Genomic DNA, 11,341 nt, shown 5'->3' on the forward strand with positions numbered 1-11,341 from the left:
TAAAATGTGCGATGCTGCTCCAGGTAAGCACCTTCCATGGGGCTTTCCCGGAGCTTCAGGCGCTTCTCGTTGTCTGCTCAGGTGGAAGGCGGGAGCGGGCGCGGAAGTGACGGGGCGCTCCGTGACCGCGCGTTTATCGACCCTGTAGTTCAGCCTCGCAGTTTAAGAAGGGCGACGCTTTTACTTTGTGGCGTCCTTGGGATTTTGCTTCACAGGCGTGTATTGGAGTGTAAAAAAACCTTGGCGCTCTACCTTAAGTGGTCAAACCTCAACAGTTAGAAAGCATTCATGATAGTTTTGATCTATTTTTTTTATGTAGGGGAGTAGTTGTTGCGTGGGGCTAGTGTGTGACAGTAAGCCATTATCAGTATGGTTTAGTACAGTTAGTGTATATAATGGCACATCTGTTTTCAGCTGTGGTAAAAGGGGTAAGTATAGGCAGGCATCCTAAACACCAGCTTTCTTCCCTGATGGCAAGTGTACCGAACCCATGCTGGGGAGCCAAAACAGATAATTCGCTTTGTTTTTATGCAGTACCCCACCTGAATTACAGTCCTCGTTCAAACCCCAAGAAGTCAGTGGATCAGATTAGTTAAAATGCTTTGGCTTGTATAGCAATTTTTTTCTGTTTTTTTTTTTTTTTTTTTAGCAATGGCATCCTTAACACCACTGCTTTTCTTTTGTTGCCCTTTTTCTTATTCTGTTTCTTGTTTCACACTAGATTTGGAGTTTGGTAATACTGAAACTATTGGTTAGTGCGGCTTATTCCACTTTGCACCTGGAACTCTAATTATGACAAGTCATAGTCATTTAACGCAAATGCTTAGTTGAAAACAGAGGCTGGGTCATAAGTCGTAGTTTCACCTAAAGAGGCTTTAAACTAATATCATGTGTCATTTCAGATATTACTGTAGCAGACAGTAATTACAGAAATGCTCTTTTATTTTAAACTCAGTTTTGCATATGTGACAGTATGTGGTATGTATCTAGTTTCATTGTTTTCAGTCTTCCTATTTTTGAGAAATTGCTCAAAGACATATATGTTACTGGGAGAGCTCATGTGCGCATTTTTTGCATCGATTTGTGTGTGTGTGAGAGTCAGTACTAAGGCCTTAAAAGGGCCTTAAAGGCCTTAAGCATTAGTTCTGTATGATTTGTTGAACGTACCATCTGTGCCTCGCCCTTTGCCTCTGAAAGATACATCTGAGCTTCAGGTCTCTGTGAAGATCTGTGCGAATGGCTGGAGGTATGGAGCAGCTTATGCACAGGTCACGCAGGGTGTGTGGCTGAACTTCTGAAGTATGGATGATGGTGGGCATTATGAAAGAGATCTGCTAAATGATGAGTCTAGTGGAGACGTCATCGTTTGTAATCTTGCTAGCAGAAGAACTAATAGGCCATTAACTCAGGTTGTGGGATCCAAGTTTGTAGCAGGCAGAAGCCTGACAGTTATTAAGAGAGCAGACCTGTCAGAAGACACTACATGCAGGAAATTTTTGTTTGTTGGTTGGGGAATGGAGCTATCTGGAAGAGAGAGATCCATCCGTCTCTCTCAGAGGAAGAGGCAAACCACACCTGGCCCAGGAAATCTCTGTAGCTAAAAGAATACCTTAAGATCAAAGAATTTTAGAAAAGGGGTGTTCTATATGCTTGTACTATTTTTGTTGTTACCTGGATGTCAACCTACGGCCACTGTCGCTTGCAGAATAGTGAGCTAAGTGGATGTTTTGCGTTTATTTATTGGGGGGGTTTTTTGTTTGGTTTTTTTTTTTTTTCCTTAGTGTATATAATTTAATTTTTTCAAATGGGGTATAATTATCACTGATCTAACTAATACATTCTAGAGGATAATGCTGCAAGTGTATGCTTCCAGGAGCTGGGGAGAAGAATCTATCTTCTCTGTGAGCTTTGTGCAGTAAACTAAAAATGGTGGAAGGTGGAGTTCCTTGCCTTCAGGACTTCTCTTTTCCTTACTTCTGGAAAGTAGCTGAGTTGTCATGCCCAGAAAGATGCACTAGCAGTGATCATAGGTGTCAAGTAGGAATGCTTGCTCTCATGCAAAATTCTCTCTGCTCTGTGCTTTCTCTCTGTGCTTCTTCCCATGAAAACCTTTGGTGTCTTTCATGGCTGTTGAGAATTACTTTCTCAGAAGTAGCAGAACTTATTGCAACAAATAGGCAAGAAACAAAAATAGTTCTGAAATTAATTGCATCTCGCTTTCTTTGTTTTGGGATGGCTGAGTAGGGGAATGTTGGAAATTGCTTCCACAGACTCAAAAGGACAGAACTTCCTCCGTGCAGATTTGGAAGACTTTGTTGCAACCATTACTTACAAGTACGGTCTTTTTATTACGAAGAGTGAAGGCCTGGTGTTATTTTTTAATTTGAGTTATTTTGTGTTTGTTTTTCTGTTGTTGTTGTCAGTACGATGTGGATTTTTTGGACAGTGGTGGACTGCTGTTCTTACCTTCTTTTTCTGTTAGCAGTATACATACCATTTAAAAACCAGATTTGTACATGAAGTGTGAAAATGAGCAGCTGAAAATGAAGCAGCTCAGTTATGTCTGCTGCTAATATTTGATAGGCTGTATTAAGGGTGTAGTGAGACCACACAGAGGAACAGATTTCAACAGTTCTGAGCTTGAGAGCTATGTAAACAATTTACTGATTAATTAGCTGCTTTTATGAACAATATAGGCAAGCTATGTATGCTACTATGTGTTCCTAAAGTACAGTCCTGTTGGTTGTAACCATAAATTTTTTGGGGCTTTCTCTGAGCTGTTCCAGCCTTCGTTAGGAGAAAGGTGATGTTTTGCTATGTGGTTATAGTTACGAAACAATGGATTGATGGTGCAGTACTAGATTCAGGTAGATCAGAATTGTGTCTAATCTAGAAGGCCTTTTTGACCAGGTCACGTGGTCTGTTTACTGTAACACCCTGATGCCTACAGGCTTAGTGTAGTGATGGCCTGGGTGAAGCCATGGTGTAACAAGGTAATGTGTCAGAATTTGGCTTTTGTATCAGATTTTTTCATACCGACTTCCAGATACTTATAAAATAGAAGTGTTTCAGCACACTGTAGTATTGTCTAGCTCAGGTTTTGTTTCTAAACAGTAACTCGTATCCTGATTCTAGTGCTCCCTTCAATAATGTCTTCTATCTTAAGTTGTATGCATTTTGTCAAGTGAATTTATAGCCAGTATTTTATTACTGTGACAAAGTAAAAGTATGTGTACATCTGTCCAGATTATCACTATGTGTGTGTTTTGTTTGTTTTTTTTTTTTAATAGATAATTGGCATATTGGGGATAAGTGCCTTGCGCCTTCTCTTGACAATGGGAAACTTCATGAAGGAACAATATCCTCTATTGAAAAGGACAAGAATGGAAAAATATTTGCTGTTGTATCATTCTCAGAGTCTGAAGAAAGGAAAATACTAACAAGTAAACTTTGTAGAGTCAAAGCCAGTAGAGGACCCTGGAAAAGCTTAATATTTGATGATGGTGATCTGGAAAAGCCTTATTTTCCTGACCAAAATCTTCCGTCTCCTGCAGTTGCTTTTAAATTATCTGACAATGGCGATTTTATCCCGTATACAATTAACAGATACCTACGTGATTATCAAAGGGAAGGAGCCCAGTTTCTGTATCAACACTATGCTAATAAAAGGGGATGTATTCTTGGAGATGATATGGGCCTTGGAAAGACAATACAGGTATTCTTTTTGATTTTTACAGTGAAAGAATAGATTAATTTTTTTGCAGTGTGTTTTCTGTGAGTTGTAGATCTTTTTAAACAATAACATATTTAAGAAAAGACACCTCAATGGGGCTTGACCTCACTTTGCTGTTGTGGAGTTGGAGGAGGCAGGACGTGACCATCCAGGACAGTACTTGAAGCCAGGTGCCACTGCTGATTTAAGATCAACTCGTGAAGGCCACAGAACAGGGATGTGGCCCCTTTCAAGTGTAAGCATGGGTTATTACGGTTGTTGAAATGTTAGTATTCATTTTATGGTGGATTTACTATGATTGATACCTGTGTGGCACAAAATGAGTTTGCATTTGAAATATGCTAAAAATGCTTACAGCACTTATCAGGCTGTAGCTCTTCAGATGTCTTTTTTCTTTTTCTGTTGAAAACAAATACTTTAACTGTATCTGGAACGAGAACGAGCAGACACATTCACTGCCATCTATGGAAAAAGTGCCTAGATGTTCCATGTTATTTTTACCACTCTTCTGGAAATACAACTTGGGTTGATGAAAGGACGAAGTATAGCTGTTTTTATTCCATTATGCTTTGAGTCAGTGTGGCCCAAATGTTTTATTTGTTTTACTAAAATTAAGGTGTTTTCATGTTTAAAATGCTCTTTAATCTGTTTAGTTTTAAGTTAGCAGCTTGAATCCTAGTCTTTGTTCCCCTCTTTTTTCTGTTTCAAATGAAGGTCATTCCTTCACTGACAAATGCAGGGTGTACTGTCTGTTGCCCTTCCATTTAGCAAATGTTAACAGAAGCCTTTCAGTGAGAAGAATTGTTTTTCTTTAGCAATTGTGACAAGAAGAGTGAGTAAACTAAACTGGCAAAACGACTCTGGATAAAGCATTTAGAGGTGTGCCATGGATTTGTGTAGCTGCTGCTGAATTGCTAACGTGTTTATTGAACCCAACCGTTGTCCGTTCCCCTTGTGTTTCACCTGGGCTCGGCCATGTTTCGTGTCTCTAGCCGTCTAGGAAGTCTGGAGTTATGGAAATTTTTCTACTCAGGACTGCATATGATCTGGTTTCATGTAATGTAACATGTAACTATATAAGGTAGTAGTAAATCATGAGGAGAAAAAAATTGTCTTCCTTACATCTCTGGTATTTTTTGAATCTCAGAGTTGATTCTATAGTGACTTGGTCGTGTTTATCACAGAGTGGCAGTGTGTTCATCTGTGGATTTCACATCTGATAGTTATTTTAATCACAGTGTCAAGTTGGCAGAAGAAAGGTAGAGGTTTTGAAGAGAATCATGTGTATTTTTTATAAAACACAGTATTTATATTCTTAGGTTCAGGACAGGCAGAGGATATGCAGTAAAAGAGCACTTTGCTTGTTTAGAGAAGATTAGTATGTACGAAAGAGTAAATATTAGTTAAAATTCATCAAATAACTGATCTAGTCTTACAGAAAACTTGTCTTATGTTTATCAGTTGCCTGAACCTTACTATTTCTGAATGATAGGATGATTTACGAGATAAAAACTTTTCTAGAAAACTTATGCATTTTAATGTTGTTTGTACTTCTGAACTGATTTTTTGCTTAAATTGGCCTGACTGTATGGCACTGTCATTTCAAGCTGAAGTTGATGTGACAGCAAGTAGAATTACGTTGTTTCTTAATGTGGTTGCACCAGGTTTCTTATGAAGGCCTTTAGGTCGCTGCCTGCTTTATCTGGAAGAGTTTCTCAATAGAGTTGCCCTTTTACAGCCTTTGCTATTGGTAAAAATTTGTGATGCATAGTTAATTCTTCTAAAAATGGAAGATCTGGAAGACACATGGAGATTTTATGTTCAGTTGAATTTTATTCTTGTTCTCAAAAGGATTAAAAAAATAATTAAAGTGAAACATGCAGACTCACAGTTCCTCTTAGCTTATATAAATAAAAATGTTTGATTTTCTTCTATGTATTTCTTTGCCTCCCTCCTCCCCCCCCCGAATGGCTCTGTATGTGATGGGTTTTCTCTCCTCTGCTCATCTCCCTTCACTCTTCTTGGGTATTTTTCCTGCACTATTGCGGTCCAGGCTGATTCTCTTCCCCGCATCATTAGAGAGAGAAAGCTCTGGAAACCACCTCTTTTCTGTTCTTTTCAAATCTACAGCTGACATGTTTACCTCTGCCCTGCTTTGAGCAGCTGTGGAGCAGCTGCAAAAGGAAGTGGCAGGAACTGGCTGCTCTGAATAAAGGGGGCCTCTTGGGTTTTCAGAATAAGGGCACCTCTCTGAGGATGCATCCAGTACCTTGCTGCTTCCTAGCTCCATGGATACCATTTATCCCAAGTGGGTTTTATGGATTTGCATATTTGGACCAGGTATCTCTGTGCTTTATTCCTGGTTTGAATTACCACTGGAGCAGCTTGGAATCCCTACGCTGGGATGTTCATTCTTGCTGAGGTGTATTATAATCAGTGTCTTCTTATAATCAGTGTCTTCTCATAATCAAAGGGAGATCACCTTGACTGGCTTGAGGCATAGGAGAGAATAGAGACCAGATACAACAGGAAAAAAAAGCGGTTTTGAAGGCAACAACAGGGATTGGAATGAATGGAACATAAGCAAAGCAATATATTAGTAAAAATCTAACCTCTAGTTTAAGCCTCTTCCTTTTGCAGGAGCAGGGTTGGGAGTATAGTTATCAGGTTTCTTCCTTCTGTTTCCTCAGCTAAGATTCTGGTGTCTTCCTGAAAATGCAAAATTGCAGTGCACACCTCATCTGTAGTTTTTGGTGGCTCATTCATGTTCTTTTTTGTGTTTTGGGGATTTTTCCCTCAGAGGATGAAAGAGTAAAATAGTAAAATAGAGCCATTAATTACTCTTATCATGAATTCAGGGTTCTCAAAGGGAAGGGGTTCCGATTTTAAAAACTAAGATCAATTGAAAACAAACAAAAACTCCAAATCCCCCCCCAACTACTTTACTAAATTCCATCCAAGATTTTGTCCTAAATGTTTATTTTCAGTGGAACTCAGTCAATTTCTGCTTGCATTTCTTTTGTATAATCACTATGAATTGTTTTCTTCCTGAAGGTTATTTCATTTTTGGCTGCAGTGTTGCATAAAAAGGGAACACGTGAGGATATTGAAAATAATATGCCAGAATTTCTACTGAGGACAATGAATAAAGAATCAAAGTGTAACCCCAAGAAGGTACAACTTTTAGTCATACAAGCTTAACTATTTTAGTAAAAGACAATACTTGAAATTTTTGTTTGTTTTTTTTTGCATTAGGAATCTACATATATTCATTTTTAAAAGTTCACAGCTTGGGTAGATTAGAGGTTCATGGCCTCCCTGTGCTAGGGAAGCCCTCACTTTTCCAAACTGCCATAATGCATTGTCTAGCTGTTACTGTATAATCTGTTGATACTGTTGATCTGCACTAACACAAAACATTTGGAAATACCAGGATGAGATCTGTGGCTAGAGTACTTTGAAAAGCCTGTATCAGTGACTAGAACATTAGGCTTTTGTGTGATTGTGTTTCTAAAGTAGGAAAAGTGTGTGTGTCTATAATAACAGGATATTTAAATCATTAAGGAAAATATATGTATTTGGAAAATATATTGCTTATACTCTTGTGAGAACACATTTTCTTAAAAGATGTCAGAAGTAAGGATGATAACCTAGGTAATCAAATACAGCTACAGCAGATAAAGATACACGTAAAATTTCTGTGTGAATGAGAAAAATCTGGAGGTCATTTTAATTTTGCTCATCACAGGACCTGTGTAATTACTGTTTTCCATTGCTATTTTTACTTTATTAGACTAGCTAGCATTTTTGACTGTCAAAATGTTTCATAGAACTGTAGCTCTGTGAATAATGGATACAGGTTCCTTTAGGAAAAAACAGGCAGAGAGGAAAAGGTGAAGGGACAGACGCTGGGGCGGGGGAATATCACCAAACAGAAATGCTTCTGACATGGAATAAGAGAAGAGGATTTTTCACTTTGAGGACTATCAAGTATTGAAACAGGTTACAGAGAGAGGTTGTGGACTGTGCCCGTTCTTGAAGAGGTGTTGGAAGAGCTGAGTTGGGAAAGCCCTAAATGACCTGGTCTGAATTCAGTGTTGCCCCTGTTTTGACTAGAAGGTTGAACTAGAAACTTCCCGAGATCACTTCCACCTCACTGATTGATCTATGATATTAAAAGAGTTGTATGAGCTGTCTTAAATTTTTAAACTCTTTTCAGGTCTTTCTCTTTTGAAGTAGTCTGGTGACTAGAGTTGTGGATTGGAGGAAGCTGCTTATCCTCCTCATCCATTTGCTTTCTCCATTTGTATAACTTTTTATGTTGTGCAGATGCTGTAACAAAGCAAAATGATGGTATCTCATGTCTTGTCATTGTTGTTAGAGTAAAACTTGAGTACTGTTTACATACTTTTGAGCAAACTGATTACTTTTGAATTTATATTGGCTCTGGATATTTTTAATACTATGCTTTGAAATAATAGAATTAACCAATTCAAACTGTTCCAAGCAGTCAAATAGATCTCATGATTTTGACTTTCCTTACTGAGAAACTCCCGTGTTGTAGTGGTTTTACCACTAATCCTGTAACATCTATTTGTTTTCAGACTTTCCTCATAGTGGCCCCTCTTTCAGTGCTCTACAACTGGAAGGATGAATTAGAGACATGGGGGTACTTTAAGGTCTGTGTCTTACATGGCAGTAAAAAAGATGATGACTTAAGTCGCATCAGGCAAGGGAAGTACGAAGTAGCCCTCACAACGTATGAGATACTTCGCCTCTATTTGGATGAATTTAACAGGTAATTATCTTTTAGAACGTATTTTTCTACAAACATAATTTTAACTGTCTAATTTTGTGTTGTTCTTTGCAAGTACTTATACTTTCTGTGTAATAACTGTACTTCTAAATCCAATGACTCCCTGTGCTGAAGAGGAGAATCCCATTTAAATGTTTCTGAGGAGTTTACACTATATTTAACTGTCCTCATAGTAGGATGCTTGGGAGAAGTGTTTGAGTACTTTTCATAAAGTTAGCCTTTGCTGTTAACCCATTCATGAAGTGTTCTCTAAAGGATGCAGGAATTGCCTGTCTGAAAACCAGTGGTAGCTAAAAGATCTACAGAAGATATTTCTATCTTTCAATATAATGTAAGGAGAAAAAAAACCCTGAACTTCTTAGCAAACGTGCAAAAGATATTTTCCTTGTTGTCTGCACTTTTCACCAGCTTGATGAAATTCCTGAATCCTAAAAACTTTTGAGTTATAGCTGTACACACCTACACATATATACAAGCTATATATGTGTAGGTGTGTACAGTTTTAATTACGTGATGGACTTAACAGAACAAGGTGCTTCTGATGGCTAATTGTATTAGAACTCCTACTGTATTTACTTCACAGCTGTCAGCATTTCCATACCAGGGGTTTTGCCTTTCCTTTGGTGGCTATGTTCCCAAGTACTTAGCCTCTCATCTGAATCTAATGGTCCTCTTTCCTTTTGTCATCTTGGAAGCAGAGGGCAAGCTGTCTGAAAAGCTAGCAGTAGTAGCCTGCCTATAGCAGCTGGTGTTGTCAGTGGATCTGCAGATCTTGTCATTTTAGGTGTTGGGAGATATTTGGGCCTCAGGTTTTGTTGGAAAAATGAAGCACACCTATGTTAAGCATGTTTCAATAGTTTGCCTTCAGAGATTTATTTAAGTTTTCTAAATCTTAAGTCTGAAAGGATTTAGTGCTAGTGAGGTGAATTGATTGCTCTGGAGATTGAAAGCTGCTTTCTTCACAGAAAGCATGTAATAGAGATAACAAGTTCATTTATTTGGCTGTGTAGTTTAGCCATATTCAAATATGGCAACTGAATTTAGTAAACAAACAGAATATAAAGTAGCTGAGTAGTATAATACAATTTAAAATGGGAAAATAAGAAAGTTTATACTGCCTTGTAATAATGACAGCTACTTGTGTGTCTGACTTGACTTTTTATGTGTGTATGTGATGATGAAATAACTAGTTTTAGTTAACACAAAATTTCTTGTTGATCTGCAGTGTAGAGTGGTCTGCTGTGATAGTGGATGAAGCACACAGAATCAAGAATCCAAAGGCTCAAGTAACTCAAACTATGAAGTCATTAAAATGCAGTGTTCGCATAGGTCTTACTGGAACCATTCTTCAAAACAACATGAAGGAACTTTGGTGTGTTATGGACTGGTAAATAAAATATATTCTTTATTTTTGTGGTTAAACACCTCTATGTTAGCCGTGTAGTAAGATTTGCATAGAGCTGGATGATATGGAAACATCTGTGTGAAAAAAACAAAACAAAACAAAACAAAACAAAACAAAACAAAACAACAAAAGACCACAGCCCTCCTCCCCAAGAAAAAAACCCAATATTTTGTGAGAATGTAAGTGTGTTTTTCCACTACATCTATGGCTGTAAGCTCCTGATATGAATTTCGCAGTTATTTAGTACATTTGGAGATCTTCCTATATAATTTTTTTCCTCCTCTCTCTATATTTAGCTTTGTTTTCTAAGGACACCCATTTTTTTTCTTCTTTTGTCCTCAGCACAGTAGATAGAGAATATTTACACAGCCTGGAAAAATGTTGTGCCTTTGTTCAATCCAATATGTGCAGGTCATTCTGACTTGGAAGATAAAAGTAGTAATATTTTGCTGTTTTTCAAAGCACACAAGTACACGTATTTGCAAAGCAACAATGTTGACCAGAAAAGCTTTTAATGCAGAGAGAGATAGAACTAACCTGAGACATAAATCGAAACATAGAAGACCTGCTGGGGATGGATGCTTTACAGAGAAGGAACAAAGCAAATGTATCTTAAGTCTAAGGATATACGGACTGAATTGAAATACCAGGAAAGACATACTTGAATGGTAAACTTAGTATTGTTTTGGATCCATTGAAATTGTGCTGATATTGTTAATAGGTTGTTCCAATATATGGTGCTGCTGTTGATGACTAAATTATTTTTGCTGTTACATTTCTTATATTAAGCAAATTTGAATGATCTCCATAACTTGATTTTATTAAAAAAAAGTAAAAACTGAAAATGTGACTGCTTTGGCTCCAGTTTAGGTTCCTGAGCAGCAGCCGGCCGTGTAGTTTAGAGGCTCTATATATTTGTGACTTTTGGTGGTCTACTAGGCTCTCATTTTTTCTGGTGTTGGCAGCCCTTTTCCTAAGGGGAATCTTTTAACATCTGAGCCTTGCAGAAAGTAGATGAAAAATCTGTGTGTGTGTGTAAGTAGTATATGTTTCTATTTGTAGACGCTATTTTTAGTAATTTTTCTAGTGATAGCTAAGTCAAGATCTTTTTCTGTTAGCCAGAAACAGTTTAGAGTATGCTTTTAATCAATGCAGAAAGATAGACTGCCTTGGAGTAAAGAAAACATCGTTCCTCATTCACACACACACACCACCCTGGTGGTTTTTTTTCACAGGGCTGTACCAGGGCTCCTGGGCAGCCGAGCCCATTTCAAGAAGAAGTTTTCTGACCCGGTGGAGCACGGCCAGCGGCACACGGCGACCAAACGGGAGCTGGCGACCGGCCGCCGGGCCATGGCCAGGCGGGGGGGGGGGGAGGCGGGCGGGG

At 38.3% G+C, this 11,341-nt stretch overlaps 1 protein-coding gene across 1 annotated transcript in view; it reads left to right on the top strand.

Moving 5' to 3' along the window:
• Positions 1-36: 36 nt before the first annotated feature.
• Positions 37-11,341, top strand: part of ERCC6L2 (excision repair cross-complementation group 6-like 2) — a gene marked incomplete at its 3' end in the record, with an annotated part of 30,135 nt that continues 18,830 nt past the window's right edge. Inside the window, exons 1-6 of the mRNA XM_008947987.1 lie at positions 37-229; positions 3,291-3,715; positions 6,788-6,907; positions 8,338-8,531; positions 9,775-9,936; positions 11,190-11,327. Coding sequence (XP_008946235.1) covers positions 37-229; positions 3,291-3,715; positions 6,788-6,907; positions 8,338-8,531; positions 9,775-9,936; positions 11,190-11,327 — 1,232 coding nt within the window. The remainder of the gene's footprint in view (positions 230-3,290; positions 3,716-6,787; positions 6,908-8,337; positions 8,532-9,774; positions 9,937-11,189; positions 11,328-11,341) is intronic.

Source organism: Merops nubicus, unplaced genomic scaffold (assembly GCF_000691845.1).
Source record: "Merops nubicus isolate BGI_N331 unplaced genomic scaffold, ASM69184v1 scaffold49, whole genome shotgun sequence".
Lineage (NCBI taxonomy): Eukaryota > Metazoa > Chordata > Aves > Coraciiformes > Meropidae > Merops > Merops nubicus.